Genomic DNA, 24,317 nt, shown 5'->3' with positions numbered 1-24,317 from the left:
AAAGTCCTTTATGCCACTGTGCATCAGCGCAGCTCCCATCAAGTTTGAGGAATATATGTAGATTTTAGAAGAAATACAGACTTTAGAAGAACGTGTGTACCCACCCCAGAAAAAGAGAATTATTTCTATCTTTCAGAGTCAATAAAGTGGTGAATATTGCGGCTCCAGCCGTTTTACTCAGACTTTGGTTTGAAATATTAAGAGGGTAATATTGAGGATGACCTTAATTGTGTAACTTGTAAGTTTGTAATCTTAATGAGCTCATTTTTTCCAATCATAAATTATAAAGTAAAAAAGGATTCACATTCCAACAGTTGACTTTCTGCGTGTCTGGTTAGTGCAGCCACATTTTCAGTCTGGTTTTTTTTGTTTAACATAGAAAAATTCCTCTTATTCCCCACTGGAGTGAAGAATCATTTCTTCATTTGTTTGTTTGCCATGGTACTGGTGTTACAATGGTTTGGACACCTGCGAAGTTCCTGGACACTACTTAAGCAAGAAACTTAGGTTGTCACTTTAAAGAACAAAGGACCTTTGTACTTCACAAGATTTTTCCAAGGCCTCTGGCACTTGTCAAACTTTTTTGTTAAGTCAAGAGCTAGAGGGAAATCGTGCTCTGTTCTCAGCAGTTGTAGGTATTAAACAAGAAGGTTTCTCAAAGGCACACAGATCAATGTGTTCTTGGTTCTCAAATGTAGGATAAACTGAAAACTCCTGGGCTACTGAACTTGAAGATCAACTGAAATGATAGTGTTTAAAATTAATAAATGTTTCATGAATTAAAGGCAAAACAACTTACCACAAGTCTTAATTAAAGAAAAAAACCCAATCATCAGTAGAAATAACTGTGTGTTCTTCTAACACAAGTAGTGGTGTTGGAGATAGTAGTACCTGGAGATGGTTCTGGTGAACCCAAGAATCCTTGGTCCAATTCCATATATGTGCTCATCCTTAAATTTACTGAAATAATGTGAGGGGTGTGGTTGTATTTCTAGGCAGCAATATCTGTTCCGTACAGCTTGGTGTTGCTATATTTTATCCCTTTTTAATATACTGTTAACTGTCAAGGAGTAAAAAAGATACCAAGTCTTCTTTCTCTTAGTCTCAATTCTATCCTTCACCACAGCTATTCAGCTATTTCCATTTACAAGTTGACCGTTACCTTCTTTTTGTTAAAATGATGCTCTCTGCCATGCCCAGTCAGTGCTCCATTCTCTACATATACACATCAGCTGAAGCCACTGGAAAAATAATTGTTTCCTCTTCCAAGTGCTCCAGCTGGGCTGTGTCTCTGGGGCCAGGCTCTGCTCTCAGAAGAGCACCCTGCAGCAGTGCATGTGGGACTGGAGCCATTTCAGAGCGCTCTCTCTTTTCTTTCTGGCAGCATCTTTGCCATGTGTCATTCAAAGTCCATTGTTGTAAGGACTATTGGTGGGAGTGAGAGTTTGGTTTATGTATATTTTAACTGTGGTTGGGTTTCCAATCCTGATTAAAGCTTAACTGAATGTCTATTAATAACAGGTTTGAGAATGGTTGGAGCCCAAATGAGGAACGGGCCCTCTAATGACCAGTTTAATAGAAAAGTTAATGTTTATAGTTCAGACTGCAGATTTGTGTTCCTTGTTATTTTATACGTAGATTCTATGTGTGGGAGGAATTTCTGTGTTTTCTCTAGGAAGTAAAAATTTGCATAGATGAAAAGTCGTCTACTTGCAGCATTTTTGAAGGCAAAAAAATTCCATATGTTTGTGAAACCCATAAACAAATGGCACCATTTGAGAGCTGGATGCTTAGTTAAGTGAACATGTGTTAGAACTTGTGCTCTTAATAGTATCTGTAGGCTTGTGCTGTTAGGAAAAAGATCATGCTCTGCATCTACAGTGGTTTGGGGGAGGTTGTTTTGCTGAGGGGAGGACTATTCTGTTATCTGTTTGCTTGGGAGGGTGGGGGGGGGGTGTGTTTTATTCTGGACAGTGCACCTTGGGTCCATAATTGCGCAGGGTGCTGTATCTGGTGAAGTATCTGGTTTTGGTCTTCAGAGGAATTAGTGCAGGTATTTCTCAGGTCTCTTCATTATTAGTAATAGAGATCCAAGCCTTAGTTCCCAGTAGATTCCAAAGCTAGTATCAACTATCAAAGAACATCATCTTTACAGATTACCACATGGGTGTAGGGGCAGTGAGTATGTATGAACAATTATTTAGACAATCTCCCATAGTATTTTCAATAAAAAGTAATTTTTTTGTTTCAAAAGTATCTCATATGTGCAAGTATGGCTTGTAGTGTGCAGGTACACCTCGTTTCACCAGTCTGTTGTGGAGAATGATGTTCAAACTCAGAGGAGTTTGAAAATGCCAGGTCTGTGTGTAGCTCCAGATACTTCACACGCTAACAGTCCCTTGGACGTGAAGTGCTTCTCGATTACACAAAGGTCTTCAACTGGTCTTCTGCTGTACACAGAGATTTCTTCTACTAAAGGAGACCAAATGACTGGTTCACTTTTTTTTCATTGTTTGGTACTTTCCATTTGTTTTCAGTGTAAGGTAGTAGCAGTAACTCAGAGCTGAGCTTTGAAGACAGCAGTGTTCCTCACTAGATCTAGTGTCGCTAGCCTGTCTCCTTTGCCTGTGGTTGTTGTACCTCCATGGTAATCATGCCTTCAGTTTTACAGTAACAAACATCCTGGTAAAACAGTTGTGTCTGGGAAGGAATCCTAAAGCAGCACAACTTTCCTTCTTAATGTAAAGGAGATATTAATGAGTCGTTGTTAATAACAGTTGACAGAAACATTCTTGTCACATAGCAAGGTTGCCAAACCTTCTGTACAAAGAGCAGAGAAATGGGTATTTATTATTCTCTCCAGATTGGCAGTGATGCCAAATGTTTTCTAGGGCAGTTTATTTATGTGGCTACTCCTGAGATGAGTTATGTAAGTAATGGTTTGCATGGTGTTCTTTTGTCTCTAAGCTTCCCTAATTTTAAAACGTAGTACTCTGTTGCAGCTGTATGGTGCAATTTTCTTCAGCAGTGATATTTTGTCATTCAGCATCATGTTCACAAATCCTCTGGTGCTGACTTGCTCTCTCGTGTAGATCAGCAGTGGCTTACTTCATTAACGTCACAGCTACTTCTTTCTGCTTCCCCAAGCATCTTGTTCGTGTAAACTGAAGCACAGTTGAGACACCTGTGCTGTGGGGAATGTCTCTTACCTCTCATGACCAAGCTACCCATGAAGCAAGGCAGAGCAGGCATGCAGATCACTTTGCAGATCAGAGGAGGAACGTGGGGACGGAGGAGGAGCATGGAGACTGTTTTCAGAGTGTTATTACCCTGCACAAGGCCACAGCGTGACACTGAGTAAATGAGCGTGTGTGGCATCTGACCTTGTGTGTGATTGTATCGTGGGGCAAAATGCAGCAGGCAGTGGCCAAGTTCTGCTGGCAGATTCTCCTTGCAGCTCGGTGGAGTGTTCTCAGGTATTTACAAATGTTTCAAACCCCAGTATGAAATGCAGGGTGAGAGTTACCATCGCCTCTTAAATGAAAGCAAATTTTTTGGAAAAAATTAAATCACTGGCACGTATGGAAGGCAGGTGCCCATCTCATAATCCTCAGTAAGGCGGCACTTGATATGAGAGAATATAAAAAAGGATATCCACTGAACCGAGTATAATGCAATTCAGCCATAGGTTAAAGAAAGGTCATTTTCTTGCCTTGTTGGCTGGAAAGAGACAGCAGAGCCCTAACATATAATTGTGTTCTGTGACAGTAAAAGGAGCCTTGTGGTGCTTTGGGAGAGGAAAGTGACATTTTTCTTGCTCATGAAAGAAACACAGCTTCGCATTAAACGTGTACTACAGTGCTCCCAATGTAAATAGAATTAACATGAGTGGAATTGTTACCCACACAATGTGCCTGAGGAAAAATGATTCACCCAGACAGCAGCACATCCTAATATTAAGGCAGGGGTAATGCTTCTGATTTTTTTTTAATGCAGCTAGTATAGATCTGTGTGTGCATGTAGATGGGTGCATGTGTAAAAGCAGCAGAGGAGAGTCACGTATTTCAGCTTCATCCGCTTTCTTTCTCCTTGCTGTGATTTTTTTTTGACAGAAGAAAGGGAACTGAGCTAAATGGAGTCATTGCACAAACGTGAAGGAGAATGTATTATTGCTGAGTGCTTTAGCAGGGTAGTTGTAGTGACAGTAGTAGTATAGTGGTAGTGATAGTAGTGCTATATGATATAAGGGTTTAAGTAACTGAGGGTGTTGAGAGCTTATTTTAAAGCAAATTAAGTGTGTTGCAGTTTCATTTCTTGTAACTTACGTACCCAAGGTAGGGTCTCTCTTGGTAGTTGTTGGGGATACAGAGGCTATTGATCTCTTTCTGAAGGTTCATTTTCCTTCCAGTACCTAAACAGGAGAGTAGGCCCACTTCAGTTTTTTGTTTATTAGGAGGAATCAATTGCCATAAAGTCCCATCTACTTCTGAACAGAAACTGGTTATTGCAGCATACCACTTCCAAAAAATGGTGTCTGCTTCTGTCTGGCTTACAGTATCCTTGAAAAGACTGCTGTTGCTAGTGTATGTTAGGGGAAACCACTTCTGGTACAGGTACTGTTCTTACTCTGAAAGAAAATATGGGCAACCAGAATTGGTCAGCAGCGCCTCATTGAAACGTTTGGGGATTTTTATCCTGTCTAGGAGTGTCAAGAGGTCCTACTGAGGAGGTGCTTTATGTAGTAATGGTTTCCTAATTACAACAACCACCTGTTTTGAAGAAATATTTTGAGTAGAAATTGCTATTTTCTAGTGACTAAAGGATTTTTTTAATATATCAAAACCTGCGTGTGCTTCAGTATAGCTGCTGAAGTTCTTGGGTTTCTTCATGCATAAGTGAACAAATTCATGTTCAACATTGAACCTCTGTCTGGAGTCATATGGTATTTATGTACATTAAAGGTCTTTCCCTGGTACAGAATTGTACACTCGTGTGGCGCTGAACGGCCGGGTCCTTTATAAAGCCGTAACAAACACGGCCGAATCCTCGCCTGTCTTTTCTACCATGAGCGAAAACATACATGGAAATAATCACCCTACCTAAATTAGCTCTCCCAACAGGGAGATAAATTAATAATTAAGATGTCAGAGGCTGATTTTAAAAAACAGGCAAGAAGATTTCAGTTGCCATTTGCCATGTTAGAATAGTTTAAATGTAAAATCAGTGCCCACCTGTTAGTGTATTTTGCAGAGGAAATCCTACATTTTATGGGAAAAAATGGTCACAAAGATGTAGGCAAGAGGCTGCTTGTAATGAGTGCAAAAACTGTCCATCATGCTAACAGACAGAATATGTAGAAATGTGAATAATGCTTAAACAACAGAGGAAATTATTTTCTGTTCTAAAGTCCAAATAAAAGATGACCCTGGCATAAAAGACTGTTGTCCCACAAACATCCTAGAGGTGTAATTGTATGTTTTTCGTCTGCTACATTTCCTTTAGATGTAAAGCTGGCAAATATTCCCACTTTTGAGCACCAGCATGACCTGCACTGCCTTTCTCTAATGCTAAAGAAAATTATGTAATCAGTTTGCAAAAACTGTAAGGCTTTTTGGTTGGGGAACTTAAATTAATCTCTGCCAGGAAGGTGCTCTCAGACTGGTAAAAATGAATAGGTGCATAATATGCTTCCAGTTTGCACTACAGAAGACTCTTGGTACTTGCAGGAGAAATTTCTAGCAAACATCCGTTACAAAGGATTCTCTATTGAAATGAGAACAAAGGTTCCACTAGAAAGATCTCTGAGGATTCAGATGTACCCTTTCATAGGTGACATGCTGATACAAGCCAGTTCTCGAGGGGTTGCATCAAGGCATAAATCAGCAGTAATTTCAACCCTGCAAGATCATAGCACTATCATGAACAGAAAGAAAATCAATCTGACACCAGCTCAAATAATAGCAGTTCTGGGAGTCACAGTATATATAGTACAAGTCCATTGGGAGGGTCTGCTTGTCAGAACAATGGCACTTGAAGACACTGAATACTTTGACAGACATCAAAGCAAGAAGAAAAGGAACAGTAAGATCAGTTCTCCGGCATGATGGTGTCAGGCACGGAAATAGCAACCTGAGCGATACTTCAAATGAAGGTGATGCAGATGTTGGTCTCCTGGTCAGGCAGTAGTCAGGTCGGCTTGCAAAAAGTACTTCAAACAGCTGAAAAGCTTTTTAAGCTTTAACTTAGTAGATGATGTCAAGCTGCATAATAATTGATGGCATTGCTTCCTAGAGTTAGAAGAGCAAAAGTTAAGAAAACTGAGTATTTAGGAAAAGACTGAAAAGTTCACTTTCTGTTTGTTCTAAATAATGGAGGTTTGTAAAAGCTTTTACACACTGTCATGGTAATGTGTTTGAGTATCTGTATACTTGCAAGACATTAAACTATAGATCATATGCCTGCTATGAGTGCACCAATATTTTGAGCCTGTACTAGAAATAAGCATGTTGCTGAATCAATGCTCTTCTAGAAATCCTGAAAGTTGTAATGTAGCAACAATAAATGACCTGAAAAAATTCATAAATCTCTGAACCAGCCACAGCAAAGCTCAGGAGCAGACAATACTAGAGAGATTCTGATAATATTTAAGATAACATGGCATGTTAGCGATATTCAGCTGGAGGTCATGAGTAGTGTCAGCGATTTGTTTCAGAGATTTTTTTGTTAGGTGCGGGTTTTGGTTTTGCAAGTGGAAAAGAAAACTGCTAAGGCCCCCTGAGAATCTACCACAACATCCTGTGGGATCTTTCTTAGAGAGGAGAATGAAAACATAAGAATAATGCCAGAAAATCAAACCAACCAACCTCAAAAAAATAACCCCACCAGGAAAATTCTGGATTTGTAACTCCGTTCACTGTGTTGTCTCATCGAGTGTGATGGTACTTAGACTTGTTCTTATGGTTTGATAGCTCACTAATACTGTGGTGAATAAGTCTAGTTTGTTCAATGAAGAGTTCTTCCTTTATTCTAACAGGAAAAGTGAAAATGTAGACAAAGTTGTCAGCTGAATGTTTCTAGAAGCCATCACCAAGGCACAGTGATATCACTGGCAATCTGATACTTGAACTGTTTTTCGAATGTTCCACAGTATTGAAGTGCTGTAAATTATTCTCGTGTGCTAACCTTATTGTGCTACAAAATTTAAATTGGTATCTCAAAAAATTAATAATGACTAAATGGAACATGTTATTTTCAATTTTTGTAATCTCTGAGCTACTAAATTGGATTTTAAAAATTACATTGTTGCTAATTAGGTATTACTGGGTGTTCTTAATTAAGCACACAGTTGGAAAAGAGACATAGCAATAATTATCTCATTTTGATGGCTATACAATTTTCATCATCAACAAATAGCCAAAGCATGGTTCAATTTTCTTGTCGCATATAAATGAATACAATGCTTGCTGTGTGTTGATGTATTTTGAACCATCATACCTTCTAAAGGACAGTACCTGCTTACTCCTAGATCAAATAAAGATTCCATTTTTCCTATCAGCATATAGATAAGAATGTGCTGTGTTATATTGTTAGATAAATGATAGCACATACAGAGTGTGTGTGTGTGTGTGTATATATATATATATATAAAAGCATTGTGGTACTGTTTACCTCTTCTTAATTCAGAAGCACTCCAAGATTAAGCTGTACTTTCATAGAACTCACTTATTAAGCAGAGGCTCCTAATTCTAGGTTTTAACAATGCAAAATTATCCTCTTGACACCAAATGGTAATCATAACAGTGGAGAGCAACCTGAGCTTCCACTGACAAGATTCATCCAAATATATTTAGTACAAAGAAATGCCTAGTACATATTAGAAACATCCCATACAGTGGGAGGAAGCTTACTTGAAGGTGGAGGGAAACATTCCTTTCTTCAATTCTCTTACTGTCTTTTACCTCCATGCCATGCTCACTAGCATCAAATGATGGGTTTCCAAAAGAAAACATTAGGGAGTTGTGTGATTTTTACAGTCAGTGGCAATTCTCCAAGTAAAGTGAAGGGCACGTGTTGGCCAAGAATTCTGCATTACAGCTGAGGAGCTGACATAACGTATGTTTTTTCAGTTCACTTTCAGTCTTGCCATATGCCACAAAATACTGCAGCAACCTGACTTTCTTTACAATTTTATTCCACAGTGTTTTCTCACTGGAACTGGATAAAAAAAGGCAACGCTTTGGATTACTTTAACTACAATTAAATTAGACTTTGACTAATTTTAAATTAAGATCATTAAATGTGAAAATGAACCTTATTGCACTTGCATCTATCACAAATGACAGTTATAAACATATGGTCAAATGTAATCCATCCTTAGGTTAAAACCACACATCTTTCTGGGAGTTAGACCCATGGTACATCCCTGGACGCTGCATTTTTACATCTACATATCTGATTTAGATATGTAACAACCCGTGTTCTCCCATTTTTTTCTTTGATCTTTGTGTCTGCTCTTCTTCAGAGGTGCTGCAGAGCTCTCTTGCAGGAGTAACACAATGTCTCAGGATTCACAGTCTCACCCGTACACAGAGAAATACCGGGCATGTGGTACCTAGTGATCCATGCTTCGTGATGTCATCTTCAGCAGCTTTTAATGTGCTGATATTTTATGAGCCACAGAAAATTTTCATGTGAATTTTGATCGTTTCTTGGTTTCTTAAAAAATTCTCACTTTCTTCAGTCAGTCTTCTAGGGATTGCTTTCGATTGCTCTCTCTTGATTTTAGCATGAGTTCTCTCCTTCCAGTGGGAAGTATAGTCGGCTTCCATCCTGCAGACTTAATTCCACATTTCTCTATACTGGCATCTAATTCCATGCATCATCTAGAAACAATTTGTTCCTGCTCTGCTCCTGTTCAACTGTTTATCTATCTGATGCCTTTCTTGCTGCGTATAACTCTTCTGTAAAACAGAACTTTAAGGATGACATAAGGACTTCCTATGTTTATCATATCCAAGCAAATATTTGAGGGATAGTAGTTTTGAAGGTATGTACAAGGTTAGAATAGTTTTTCTTTTTTTTTTTTCTCCTTGGTACTGCATTTCTCAAAGGTTTAAATCAGGAGTGTTTGCTTTGTTTTGCCTCTCATAATTTACAGGGTTTTCAGAAAGGACTTGCAGAATAAAGTTGCTGTTCTTTTTGCCTTCATCAATGCAGAGCTGAAATACCTGCTTAGTGGTTCATTTTAGAAACCAGTGGTCTGAAAAGCTAATAAACAAAGGGTAGATGGTGAGAGAGAGGAAACAGGGGAGAGAATTGAGCAAATGTGGAGCTGGGGTTTGTAGCTGCTAGAACTCTGAGAATGAAAAATGGAATTACAGGAGGCTGCCTTCTGAACTGAGGTGTTGAATATATGCAGACAAGGACTGTGCCCTTTTTATGTTTTAGCATCACAACTACAACTGTATTTTAATTCATGCAGTTTGGGATATATAGTACGTAGTATTGGACATAATGAGGCTAAAAAAGGTTGCAATTCTCCCTGGTTTTACTCTTGTACGCTCCCAAAGACCATGGTACTCATTATCACCATATCCTGGCCTCTCTAAATAAGTCCAGACTTGCTGGTAACCAGCTGGGTGCACCACTGCTGATTTGATGGGGTTGATGGTGGCTATGGAAATTTGCTCATTAAAAGGGCACACCTTATCAGAACAGCCTGATGAGAACTGGTCCAAAGCACTATTAAAGTAACGTGATCTCTGTGGCATCACTGCATGTGGGTTCAGAGCCTCTGCACGCGACCAGTGCTTACAGTGAGCTTGCTGATCAAATGCACACTGATTCGTACGTGCACTGCAAACCGTGTTGGGTCAGGGTGTCCAACTGCACTGTGCTTCAGAGCAAGCAGGATTCTGGTCTGCACAGAGCATGAGTGTTAGCTGGTAAGAGGGTTTTGAGGCCAGTGAAATGTGGACTTAGTTTCTAAGAACACGGACAACGTGCGTTTAGAAAGTGGCACAAGTCGTGTGTTAACAATACAGCTCTGTATGCATATCTCTGTTAGCTGAGGTGTGTTGTCCCATCTAATAGAGCTTTGTGAATTTTTGACTTTGCAAATGCTCCATTGTGAATTTAAATGCATTCCCCTACAAATCCAGCTGGAAACTGTGATACTGGTGTGTAGTATTCTTGAGAATTACTTGCTATTCGGTGCCTAAACATCTATTTCGTATATTGATAGGTTTACATGTATAACAAGCATATAATATTTATAGACTTCATAATATTTTTAAGTATTTTGTGAAACCTTTCATTCATATAACGTTGATGGAAAGGTCAAAAAAGTGCTGTTCTTTGTGAGGAAAGCACTAAGCCACTTATACAAAGGTCACTTACAGGAACTGTAAGCTTTTATGAGACTTTATCATTTTGCTGACAAGGTCAACTTGATATTGATCAGCTGGGTATTTTGTTTAGTTACTTGAAGGCCAGTTATTTGAAGAATCCTGTGTAAACATCCAGGCAATATTCTTTATACTCCTACCATATTCCGGCGTTTTGAGTTGCTGTTTGTGTTGTCTTTTTCTGAACAAAATATGAAATCAGGTTAAAGTATTTGATTGCTAGTGTTTAAATTGAAGTCATAACATACCATCATTCGTTAAGTTTAATGGAATCTCTTATTGCAGAAAAGCTTGAAGATTTGATCTGTTTTTTATCATGTTTTCCTGATTCATAAAAGCATTTTTTAATAAAAAAATTTATGAAGTATTTTTCCAGTTCTTGTAAATGATTTATCACCTGCTTTCATATCAGGCAAGGTAGCTGTGGGTTTATGAGACATTAATGCCCTAAGCAAAAATAAAGGAAGCACAAGTTCAGCCTGTGTGTGAAAGGGAGCCAAAGCTTACCATGATATTTGACGCTCTGGTGCTGTATCTCCAGCCCTTACATGAGCCATTAGCACTGTGTTTTAGATGGCTTTGGGAAATTATTTAGGTTTGAGAAATGTCCTTACACATGAGAAGATATCACACCTGAAAGTAACACAGCGAAAGAGAAGATCTGGAATATGTAATAAGTCTAATATTGTTTCCATTAAATGATTTGGTCTGTCTGCTGTTTCCCTTAACATCCCAAAGTATGGCTCTGCTACAAATTGTTCCCACTAAAAAATAGACTTTGGTTATTAAACCCTGTTTTGAAGGGATAAAAATAAAACTTCCAAGCCATTGTTTTTCTGCAGCCCACGTTTTACAGGTGTCTCTGCATCCTAACGATGTTTGTCATTTGTTTTAAAAAAAAACAAAACCCCAAAACCCAACAAAAAAACCCCCAACCAACCCCAGTCACTATTGAGTCTTTCCACGTAATAGATGAACCAACCAAGGTTCTCTTTTTGGAGGGACTTCTCTGTTTTCTTTCTATTTTTCCCCCATGAGTTAAGGTGTGCAGATATGCTACTACTATTTCCAGTAATGAGATAAAACTGTCGAGTTCATCATTTTGCACTTCTGAAAGTGGGCTGCACCTCACGTGTCCGAGGCTCCTTCCACTCATTACCTGCATGGCAAAAGTTATTTCTTGTCTATTCATAAAAGTACTGAACTTAGGCAGTAATAAAAAAAAAACCCACAACACAACAACCTCAAAACAAACCCAGAGTTTCTTTAACATTCTGATCTCTGTGCCGTAACCCCTGTTACTTCATAGCAGAGTTTGCCTTGAAGTTAACGCTAGAAACAGCTCCGTGAAGGCAGGGTTACCAGAGAAGCCAACCAGTGGCTTGTACAGCTCCCATCTACTCGATTTTAATGATACTGGGTTTGAATGTCTGCTGCACAGGACTACAAGATTTCATGGAGGATCAGTAAAGCCCCCGTGCTGGGATGGGTTTAGGTGGGAGGTGCAAGGCAAGAAGGGGCTTGTGCTGCAGGGTAGAAGCTGTATGCTGTTGTGGAACGTTGCATAATTTTGGTTTTACCAAGTCTGGTGGTTTTCTAAAGCATAACTCTCTTATTCTTCACTAAATATAATTTTAGTTTACAGCAAAATACCTCAAAAAGAGACTGCTCTGGTTTCTAGGCTTGATGTTTGGAAAGACACCAAATTTTATTTTCACTTCAGATGGATATGCATTCCTTTAGAGAAACACTAACTGTGCCACCTTAGCTTTGTTACCCAATATAAAGTGTGGTAACGTGGTTTGTGTGTAAGGTACAGTTATTGCTCAGTCTAATGGGATAGTGCTTAAAGTTTGCTTTTTTTCCCTGCATGTTGCTTGCTGTTAATTCTATTTTGAAAAATAAAACAGTAAAACAAGACATTCAGCTTTTCCCCTGGATTATGGTGATATTAATGCAATTTAATATGTTCATATTGGCTCAAAATAAAATTGGGCCTTTGTGAGCTAAATTGATATGTGATATCTGAAATCAGTTATTGTGTGTTTGTTTTTCTTCCAGGACTGTTTCCTTCAGGAGTTCCAGTTGCTTGTTTTCATGACTTTGAGCCTATTTAATCAGAGATGGAGCAGATGGACTGCAAACCCTATCAGCCACTGTCAAAGGTTAAACATGAAGTGGATCTAACGTACACAAGTTCTTCAGATGAAAGTGAAGATGGGGGAAAACAAAGACAGTCTTACGACTCAAGAGAAACTCTGAATGAATATAGCCAAGAGCTAAGACTGAACTATAACAGTCACAGCAGAAAAAGAAAAACCATTGACCAGTCCACGCAAGGTAAATTGTTTATCTTCTCCTTGTGGTTATTACTTTCTGGTTACTTGCTGTAAACCAAAATCATGATGTCAGCTGACAAGCACACATTCTGCTTTAAGAGGCTTGTAGTGACAACCTACTTCTTACCTACTTTTAACTTTTCCATAATATCAGAAATTTGGGTAATATTTTTGGAGTAAAATGGATTTTCCAGGGGGAATATTTCTTTAGTAGTAGCTACTGTTCTTGCTAATGTTGACTGATTAATTATTTACCACCGTTGTGTATGTTGTGTGCATTTTGGTATGACATCAGCATCAGGATTGGAGAATATCTGTGCTTGTGCACACAAAGTCTGTGGATGACTTCAAATGCAACGATCCTCTTAACAAAGCTTGTAATCATGTAAATAATGACCTTATTTAAAAACTGAAGGTAATAAATGTATTGTAAGAAAAAAGCTACCAGTTAAGTCTCTTAATTTAGCCTTGGACAGAAATGGACAGAAATCTAGGACAAATATTTGAGAGCTTGTGATGCTTGAGCTAAGGTTGGGAAAAGCTGCTGTTTGGTTAGAGATAAAAGCTAAAGACTAAGACTAAAGAAATGGAAAGAAATAAATGAGCCAAATTTACTTCATTGTTCCCTGATAGAATGCTGCTGTGGAAACCCATGTGCTGCATTTAGTGCATTATGTACAGACAAGCAGCTTACCTGTTACCTTTACTTGTGTCACAAATCCAGGATGTGGTGTGGGGACAATGTGTTTAGGAACAGAGGGCACATCAGAAGCAGCAAGAGTCCTGCCCCCAGCCACAGGGTTCCAGGAGCACTCCCTGCTCCTCAAGAAGTGGTTAAATTGATCCATTGTAGTGTAACCAGTAATTCTCAGCTAAAAATGTTGGCACTTATTGAGGAGAAAAAATCCACACAAAAAACACAGCAAAAATACACACAGGCAAGCAACCTAGTTCCTCACCACCCACTCAGAAAAGTCTTCCTAATTTTCTGAATATTAAAATAATGTTATGTTTTTACAAGAAAATAAAAAAAAAAGGCTTTTTGAAGCTGGGAAATTTTGTCTCCTCTGTGATATGTAAATTAATGCCAAATTTAGAATAGCTGTGCTTCTCTTAGGGTGGTTTTGTTTTTACTGCAGATATTCCAAATCATGTTACTTTCATAACACTGGTGCTGTCTGAAGGTACCTGTAATTTATGGGAGAAGCAATACCTAGCTGCCAAAGGTAGCCTCAGTCCATGTATGTATATTCCTTACATAACTGCAATATTGGGAAAGAAAAGTCATGAATACAGATTTCAATAAAGTATTGTATAGAAAATTTGACTTACACATTTGATTCTTTATAAATGACTTGATCTTCAACAACCTATGAGAGTCTGCTTAACTAAAATACAGCCATATTGTTGTAACAGGAGATGATGTATTTGTAGATCTACTTAAAGCAACTACCTCATCACTGATAACTGTGGCTGTGAAAGCGTAACCTCTACGTTGACCTACGCCTCTTAAGAGCTCCCAGCTTGCACAGCTTTGATGCTATCAGTATTCATGTTAGCTGTAGCATCAGTAGCTTGGACACATACAAAAGGGTTGCAATCACTCTGCTGTCGGCATGAGATACCAGCCTGTGTGTCATGTGTTGAATTTATTGTTCCAGAACAGTGCCTCTGAACTCAGTAGCATTCATAATTTTGGAGAAATGGTCAAATTAGTGAGCAGTTCTGCAAGAAGTTGCCAGGCATGAACTTACCTCGCTTACTCAGGACTGCTCTGTTAGCAATCCGATTTACGCTCGTGCAGACCAACAAGTACTTTACACTCACATTGTAAGAAGATAGTATTGGAAATACATGCCCCAAGATTTTTTTACATTGAAATTGATTTTTACGAGATGTGGTAGGAATTTGCAGATCTTCTAGTTGACAGGCAGCGGTATTTGTCTTCTCAGAAGAAGTGATACAGCCTTGTACTGCTTCAGCCCGCAGTGTGAGGCTTGGTGTCCACGTTCATAGAAAATCACTTAAGCCTGTACAGTAGTTGGTCAATATACAAGGCAGCATTTAAATACTTGCTTGCCTCTAGGCACCTTAGTTTCTCAATTGTCTAGGTCGCTGTAGTATTATTTAATATATAGTGCTTGTTTTACTGTGCTATTGAGCATAAAAGTGTTTTTAAAAACATACTTATGTTACTCATTTGTGAGGATGGAGTTAAACTCTGCTTGTTGTACTAGAAATCACAGCTTTGTCCCGTGACAGTTTCAGTTAAGTTAGTAATTGCACTGCTAAGCTGGTCTGTTTGGCTTCCTAGGAATTCATCCCTACGTCTTCCTAGTGATTTATACCATGTGCCTTTGCTGTCACAAATTGAACCTAAATGTTTGCCCTGGCAAGAAATGCAGATTTGGTATACAAACCTGAGCTCAAACAACAGCAAAAATTCTTCAAAGCTGGGTGTAAAATTTCAGACTTCAGCTGGGGGTTGATTTGACTGCCCTTCTAGAGTGTTATTCCCAAAAGGACACCAGGTTTCGTGGTGCAGGGCCTGGGAGCTGGGGAGCTCTTGGTGATTCTTGGCATTTGCTCTCAGTAACAGGAAAAAAAAATCCAGTTCAGTTTTGGAATCTAAATCTGGCTTGAATCCATTTAAACTCTTTAAATGGAATTTTTCTTTAAAGCAATTTGTTTCTAAAATTCTGCATTGGAACCTTTCAAAAGAGTTTTCCTTGTCTTTGTCACATCTTCGGAAGGTAAAAAAACCCCCCAAAACTAACCAAAACCAACACCAAAACAAACAAAACCACCAAAAACCCCTACAGTGTCCCTTTTCAAGGAGGATTGTTCTGCAAGGAGACTGCTGTATGATGCCATTGCTTAAGACTGTTGCATTAAAAAATTTCTACATATTGAAGCCAAGGGGGCATCCATAGTTGTATCTCCAGGCAGCGACATAATACTCTTCTCCAGCTACTAGCTACAACTCCTATAGTACTCTGTACTTCATGTGATGAATCAATGGATTGCAGTGAGGATAAATCCATGAACTTCATCCACTAAAGGTGTGAGAATAGATGAGAAAACAGACACAGTCACGAGTGAAGTGATAATGATGAAGGGTGAGATCGCAATCAAACGACCTCTAATGATGGAATGTGAGAAGAAAATTGTTTCAGAATAAAAAAAAAATTAATGAGGAGATGCTTGTGACAGGAACAAGTCTAGGGATATCTGTACTGATCTAGTTAGTTTTGTGAAAAGAATCGCCAATTTAGGCGTTTATTGAAACTGGAAGAATGATTCAGTTGAAATCTGAGACGGTGTGAACTCGTGGCACACAGGTGTTTCAGTGTTTGCATGTGTAGACAATCTGTATTAACCAGAACTCTTGTGTCATAAACTCAAAAGGAATGTTTTCAGAATTTTCAAGTATATCCTACAGAATTGAGTAGCACTGTCAGGATTTTGTGAAACATTTTTTGTGTCGGTTTTATGTGGAAGGCCATGTGATCTTGGAAACTACAAACATTTCAGGCAGAAACAGTTAGAAACATTGTTCTTGCTAGGAAACACATTTGATGGACCTGACTATGGGGAAAATGGTTTCTGTACTATACTTAGATGGTTCTAATTATGGTATGGCACTTCTAGATTATTTGTGACAAGTTTACATCATTAGAACTGTTTTCTTCCACAAGTTTGTGTTTCTACCAAAGTAAATATGAAAGGAGTTGTACTGTACAAATACTGGCAGGACAAAAAAGCTTCATGGCTCTTAGGTTAATTATAGATTTGCAGAAAACAGGAGTTTGGAGGAATGAATTCCTGATAGATAAGCATCTGGGATTGAGTCATTGGCATGAAAAAGTTTATTGATCATTCACAACTTGAGCATATGGCAGTAGATTTCTGGTTAGACAAACGTGTATTTCCTGGCAAGATAAATACACTGAACTGCATTATGGGGAAGGCAAACTGGAGTTATTCCTAGCAGAAGGTTCCAACAGCCAATACTTTCTGGTAGATCTGCGGGGGGAAAAAAAATCAGCATTTCTAGTATTCTAGGCAGTGCTGGCTTAGTGTGCTCCACAACAAACTGACCTTTTCTTCTTTTAAAGCAAGAAGTAAGAAAAACTTTTTTGTAGGACAAAAGCTGCAGTTGGGAAGATATTAAATGTGCTGTAGAGAAGCTGTATACAGTTGCAGCTAATTGTTCACATCTTCCTTGAATGAACTCCACTGCCTTCATGAGGAGGCATGGGTCACACTGTGGGAAAGCTCTTCAGCCTGAGGCCACTTCTGCTTCATCCTTGATTTTGTTTCTTAGGTTACTGCTGTTGTCATCCAATTCTCATTTCTGCCCTTTGTTACATTCTAGATCTGATGGTGATGTGTAGGCAACAGAAGTGTTCCAGCGCTGAAAAGCACTTTCCTTAGAAAGGAAGAACTACAGGAGAGGTGCAGAAACGGGCTGTCTGTTTTGCTATACTTTAAAGTTCACCAAATTTAAACTTAACAGGAAGGGAGATTTAAACACATGCAACTCTTAACATCGTATGACCAGTCAAAAGCAGTTCCACTTATCATCAGAGATGTAAATATAAGGCGTGCTGACAAGCACTGGTAGGAAAATGTCCTGTCAGGAAAATGTCATGGTGGTTTTTTGTCATCTGTGAAGTAGCAAAAGCTTTTTACATAATAGCTGTATTCTCCTCTGGTTTCAGAATTATGTAAATCCATTCGGGGCAGCAGATCTGCTCTGTGTCTATAGGGCCATGGAGAGTTGAATTTAAGCTGTATGTAGCACGTGCTCTTTGTTTCAATTACTTTATTTTTAAATGACATGTAAAGGTAAATAAGCTAATTTGTATGAGCTTCTCCCTGTAGTTATGCATATAACACAAGAATAATGCTTTAGCATGCCACGAGCTTGCAGTCTTTAGAGTCTTCCTTGAGAAAATTGATGCCAACAGATTGGCTGTGGTTTCATCATTTTAATAAAGATTTGTAGCACTTTTATGGGTGAATTTAGGACTCTCAGCTTTTTAACTTCCACAAAAAGCAGTTTATGAAGGGAAAAATTTCATCAGGGGCATCCCCAAACTCTTGTTGGTTTTGAGAATGTAGAGCTCAATAGTATCAGTGCTAACCTAGCAGCCGGTGGAATAAAGCAGTTCAGTATCGCCCTTACCTGGTAGTTCCAGATTTTGGAGCCCTTGCTAGCAGTATTCATGTGACAAAGGCTATCAAAAATGAAGAAGAATATAACGGTTGTTTATTGAACTGTAAACAGGATGTGGTAAAATGCATTGTTTCTGTTTCCAGCTGGAGGGGAGATCATTATTTTTAAAAAGGACAAGGAAGAGTATAAAATGAAAAGCAAAAGTCTTTCTTAAAAGGGCTGCTGCTACTCAGGCTTTTAGAAACACAGTAGTTTTGAACTCTTCATCTGGGTGGTTATTTTGCTTCTTTGGTTCCTAGTGTTGTTTTTATGATGAGACTTGTGGATTAATCAAGAATGGGTTTTTCTTTGTTTAAAAACCTTCAAGCTGCATAATTTGTTTAGATCTGCATATTGAGTTGTAGAAGGTGATTGTAGCACAGAGGTATAAAGCATCCCTGAGTTCTGGAAGAGGAAAGTAAGAACAGGCTGATTAGAAACAAACCCAATTATTTTTGCAAGCATGTTCCTGAAATTCTGTAAGAAAAAAATCCACAAAAACAACACAGAAATCTTGTGGTAACATGCTGTTACTGGACAGGGCTTGTATCAAAACTGTTGAGGTATTTTTCATAGACTCATGGACTGGTATGGGCTGGAAGGGTCCTCAGAGATCATCTACTCTCACCCCTCTGCCATGGGCAGGACACTAACCCAGGTTGCCCAAAGCCACATCCAACTTGGCCTTGAACACTGCCAGGGATCCTAATAACTAATCTAAGTCTCCCCTCCTTCAGCTTATGGCCATTCCCCCTTGTGCTGCATTACTTGCCCTGTTAAACAGCCCCTCTCCAGCTTTCCTGTAGCCCTGTTAGGTACTGGAAGGCTGATGTAAGGTCTCCCCAGAGCCTTCTCTTCTCCAAGCTGAACAAACCCAACTCCCTCAGCCTGTCTTCATAGGGGAGGGTGCTCCAGTCCCCGGATCATCTTTGTGGCCTCTTCTGGACTGTCTCCAACAGCTCCATGTCTTCCTTGTCCTGGGGGCCCCAGAGCTGGATGCAGTACTCCAGGTGTGGTCTCATGAGTGTGGAACAACCAGGGAGAATCCTGTCCATCAACCTGCTGGTCATGCTGGTTTTGAAACAGCCCAGGCTGCAGTTGGCTGTTGTGTGGCTGCAAGCACACATTGCTGGGTGATGTTGAGCTTCTTGTCCACGAACACCTCCAAGTCTTCCTCTTCCACCTGCTCTCAATCCATTCTCCACTCAGCCTGTACTTGGGCTTGGGATTGCCCTGACCCGTGTGCAGAACCTTGCACTTGGCTTTGTTGAACAGTTTGTATGTTCCCACCTCTCAAGCCTGTCCAGGTCCCTCTGGATGTCATCTCATCCCTCTAGTGTGTGAGCCACACCACACAGCACACACTGCCGTCGTCAGTGAACTTGCTGAGGCTGTGTTCCATCCAGCTGTCCATGTGACTGACACAGATGTTGTGCCATGCCAGTCCCAACACAGACCCCTGAGGGGGTCTGTTGCAAATGCCAGGCATTTAAATTTAAGACTTTTAATGTTGTGTGCAACATTATTTTGCTCATTTTAGAAAAATCATCTGAGAATTGAAGAAATCTTTGTACCTGCATCGTTCAGAGCAAGGACTTGAAGCATAGTGAGGAAGTGACTTGTGTGTAAGGGCACACAATATCCCTCATACCATCCCATCAAAGGGACTCAGCTTTCAGTAGAACATTGATTTAAAGGGCCTTCAGATTTCAGGGCTTTATGCTAGCAGAAGGAAATGATATCTAATAAGCTTTGTCTCCTGCTGCTCTATGTTAGACCATCTGTTCTGAGTGTTTATGTGCTTTGTGTTGTCCAAAAAATATTACACATGAGGCAGAGTAAAAGACTTCTCAGTCCTAAAGTTTTAGTGCATTGTTGCCTCCTATATTCCCTTGCAGAAATAGGGATTCCTGGTGTGCTCTGCTTTGTTTGGCTGGTTGTCTTCTAATCACGGTGATGTTACTGTCTCCCAGAGAAAAACAGTATGATGAGCAGTCCCCTGGGGCTTCCTGGACTCCATCCTTCTCTACGTGGGGAGTACCTGCAAACTCAAAGGAAAGGAAAAGCTGTGCTTAGAGTCAGACCCCTTCTGGATATTCTTTCTTGATTTGCCAAGTAATTGGAAATTTCTCTTCTTGGAATAACTGGGGTGAGGAAACTGTATGTTTGTGGCTTCATTTGAAACCTCATGGAGGGAATGCTTTTCTTTCCCCTCATCAAATCAAAATACATGAGCAAAATGAATGTGCAGAGAGACTCTTCCCACACGGCTGAGGTGGGGTCCTCCTTTCCTCCATCACAACTGTGTTGCAAAAGCTTGTAACCTGCTGGCACCATTCTTGTAATGCTGCTTCCAATCTTATAATCTCTGCCATCATCTCAGTCAAAAAGTGCCTTGTATGATCACAAATAGTTTCATGCTTATAAGTAATTCTTTTGATTTAAAAAGTGAGTATTCAAGAGAAGGGAAAAGTGTGGAGAAAAAAAACCCAAACTGCTGAGAAAGGAAATAAATTAGAGAAGCATCACAGTGCATTTCCAATCCCCTGCTAGCAAATCTCATCTAAGGAATAAAAAAAAAAAATCTCCAAATGTTACACAAGCTTAACAATCCATTTGTCAGTGTACAGATACAAATGGCAATCCTGATTTCCTTTCTTTTCTCCGAATCACCAGCTTTACATGGTGTGAAATGCCAAAAATCATAGAAATAAAAATGAGAAGGGGAGAGTAACCCAGCCAGTGTATCACAAGCTGAGATACAGCAATCCAAACAGTAACTTGTGCCAAGTATTAAAGGAGTATCTCCAGCAGAGGCTTAAAGTTTTGAGTTACTGTGTTTTTGGAATTCTGTTTGTCAAAGCCTGAATCTGTACGTGTCAACATTCTTGCTGTGTTAATAGACCTTCTTCCTTAGAACACTTAAAAGTGCCCAAGATCTGTCATAAGTTAAAATCAAGATATGAATGAATATCAGGACAGCATGATGAAGTGAATCTTGCAGCACATGGGAACCAGTGAGTGGCTCTCTGCTTGTCCTACAGCCCATTTCATGATGCGTGCTCTTGCTGTGTCTTTTATGTCACTCTTTTTGAAACAAAGAAGAGCTGTCTTACTTTCTGGACCTAGAAATCTGGTTTGCTTGTCTTCATTTATAGAGCAGATGCTAAAACAAAGTAGCTTTTCTTCCCAGGGTTTCTCAATTATGTATCTGTCAGAAGATTTTTGTGCCTCTCGAAGTAAAGACCTGTCAAGAAGTAGCTCCGTGAGTCGATGACATTGCTGCGTGTCTGGATAAGCAGCAGGGTGGGTGTATCCTAGCTCATTTAGAGCTTGAATTAGTTTGTCTTTTGAGAATGAGACTCAAATACTTCTCGACTTAGTTCTGGAGGTATTATGTGAAATAAATTGTGAATGTGATTTGAAATCTAAGGTTCTCCTTTGAAAGTTGCAGTTTCCTGCTGACTGTCACTCATTAGGAATGCTTTGCAAGTGGATGAAGTATCGTTAGCTCAGATGGAAAAAACAGCATGGAAGGAATAAGGTAATGTTTAACATCAGCAGACTGATTCTTTCACCAGCCCCCAAGCACCAGTTCTGTAACGACACAGTGAATAGTGAGGAAGGTGGGTAGAGTTGCTTCCAGCTGTAACCTCTGGAAAAAGAGTCTGAGGACCTAGAAAAGTCACATATCAAAACAGTAACAGTTGCTGTGAAAATCACCAAGAGGTTATGAAGCCAGCAAATTCAAATGATACTATTGGCATGGTGACTAATGAGACATAAATGTTAAGTTTTGTAAAATTTTTGAAAGATTAACAATGCTTTATTCAGTATTAATGTACTGGAATTCATAACTGCTACAGATTACATCTGTATGAACAGCCATTAGCATCTGGACTGTCTTGAATATTGTGCTCAGAAATGGCTATTACAGAAGTCAGGGAGCATATAAACAGGAGGGGAATAAAAGGGTAGATAATGGCAGGACAAGGGGGAATGGATTGGTGCTAAAGGAGGGAAAGTTTAGATTAGATATTAGAGGGAAGTTCTTCACAGAGTAGTAAGATGCTAGAACAGGCTGCTCAGAGAGGTGGTGGATGCCCCATCCCTGGGAATGTTCAAGGCCAAGTTGGATGGGGCCCTGGCAACCTTGTGTCTGTTGATCCAGGCTGGAGGTTGATGGCCCTGCCTGTGGCAGGGAGGTTGGAACTCTGTGATTCTTTGGGGTCCCTTCCAACCCAAACTTTTCTATGAAGTCCCAGTCTTTTTTTTCCAGTACCTGGAAATGGCAGCAGCTGAAAAGCTAGATTCAGTTTTGCCACTGACTTCACTGAAGTAAGGTGCTCAGCTTCACATGTGATTTTTGAGCTGCCAAGACAAACCCCATTGTGTGAGCCCAGACATCTGAGAGCTGATGAGGACATGGTTATTAGCAAAAGAGAAGCACATCAGGTTATGCTGCTTGTGGCCCCTGGAAGCAGGATAAGTCTGTCTTTGAGACTGAAGTGCCAGAACCACCCTTCCTGCATACCTAGGAGTGGATAAGAATGTGGACCTCCTTCCTGTTAGCACAAGGAAGCTCTACACAGCTCACACTATGTTTCTTGTGAAGAAGCTAAATGGGAGGTGCTGTATTTCATGATTCATCTGTTGTTTATATCGCTTCCCTAGCAAAGCACTTTCCTGGAATTAGAATAATAGCCAGTGCGTAATAAAGACGAGTGAATCAACTTGAAAAGCCTGGAGATGCTCAAGATGCTCAAGGTTATTCCACTTTCCTGCACATGGCATTTCTAAACACCACGCCACCTGTTTAATGGGGCCACGTGAAAGTGCTCCTGCTGCCTTTTGGACAAGCAGCAAGGCAATAGAAGTGGCCAGCTAGTAATGGATGGAATGTAATCAGTCCTCATGCTTGCAGAAATATGTAGTGTTTGCTGTAAGGAGGCTATCATAGGAGAAAAAATAACCAGTATAATCTTAAGCATTGAGAAAAATTCACTGCAGATTCATGAACCCTTCTGCAAAGCTCCTGTTAATAAAACTGATTTTAGTTAAGCTAACTGAGGTAAAACTGTATTTTAATGTTTTTTTTTAAATTTCTTTGAATTTTAGTTCTCTCACTGAATAGAGAATTCTTTATTCATTGCATTTACCCCACTCTTTATCACTAATTCATACATAATTTAAGATTACTTCTATTCAAACAAATGAAGATGCATTGGTCTAAAAGTGACTTAAGTAAAGGAATAAATGGCCCAGTGTGCTTAAACCCCATGGTTTATCAGAGAGTTTTATTTAAGCTTTATAACAGTTATCTGACATCAATTGTTGTAGGTTCTGAGTAGAGGTGTATGATTTTTATAGACAACAAATTGAGCCGGAAAATACTTGCCAGAAACTCTTAAGGCTCCCTTGCTTCTAAATATTTTAATAGGATGGAAATGATTGGTGTTTAGAGGTACATAAAAACTTGAGTTACTCTTCATGGATGGATGCCCCGTCCTTGGAGGTGTTCAAGGCCAGGTTGGATGGGGCCCTGGGCAACCTTGTGTAGCTCCAGGCCTGGAGGTTGGTGGCCCTGCCTGTGGCAGGGGTTTGGAACTCTGTGATCTTTAGGGTCCCTTCCAACCCAGACCATTCTATGATTCCATGATTTTAAGTGACAGAGCAAAGATTATTCACGTGTGATGATTTCCTTAAGAGCATAACGTAATCAGGTGTATCCTAGAAGTAGATTTTGTTATGTATAAGTTACAGAAATGTAGATAACCTAGTGAGGGATCATTTATGGGCATGTTAATTTCTTAACTCAGTTTTTTGTGGGTTTTTTTCCTACATCTTACAAATGAATGCTCACTTGTGCTTTCAGTGATAAACTTCTGGCATCGTGCAAGAGGCACGCAGGGTTTGCTTCAGCATTGTTCACGAGAGAGGTGAATAATAAAAGTAAGCACTTGTGATAACTACAAGCAAAATTAACAACACTAGTGCAGAAAAGGTGTCCTTTTTTCTTTTCTTTTCTTTTTGTGGCATGTGAAACTTGCCTGCACTTTTCCTAGGGAGGAAAGTTTTTAAATTCTGATCGAAGCACAACTTCATATATTGTTAAAATGTTTGCACTCAATTCAATTTGAACTCACCAAACTTCCTTTTTTCCCCTAACACTTGCATGAAATGAATGATTTCTGCTAGCTTGATCTCTTTACTTCACCATTCATTGAACAAAAGCTATTCTGTAGCTTCTTGTGCTGCTGTAATCAAGACAACTTTCTAATTTTTTTATAAAAACATTAGGGGATTGATTATGTAGTCATAAATATTATGTGGTCATGTGTGTATAAATAC

General features: G+C 39.5%; 1 protein-coding gene across 2 annotated transcripts in view; it reads left to right on the top strand.

Moving 5' to 3' along the window:
• Window positions 1–12,529: 12,529 nt before the first annotated feature.
• The window catches only part of TENM1 (teneurin transmembrane protein 1), a gene marked incomplete at both ends in the record, with an annotated part of 246,298 nt that continues 234,510 nt past the window's right edge, over window positions 12,530–24,317 (top strand). For both annotated transcript variants that reach the window (XM_084269240.1, XM_084269239.1), the window contains one exon: window positions 12,530–12,746. In XM_084269240.1, the coding sequence (XP_084125366.1) occupies window positions 12,530–12,746 (217 nt within the window). The remainder of the gene's footprint in view (window positions 12,747–24,317) is intronic.

The sequence above is a fragment of the Gallinula chloropus genome (assembly GCF_964237585.1).
Source record: "Gallinula chloropus genome assembly, chromosome: 11".
NCBI lineage: Eukaryota > Metazoa > Chordata > Aves > Gruiformes > Rallidae > Gallinula > Gallinula chloropus.
This window is presented reverse-complemented; position numbering and strand designations above follow the sequence as displayed.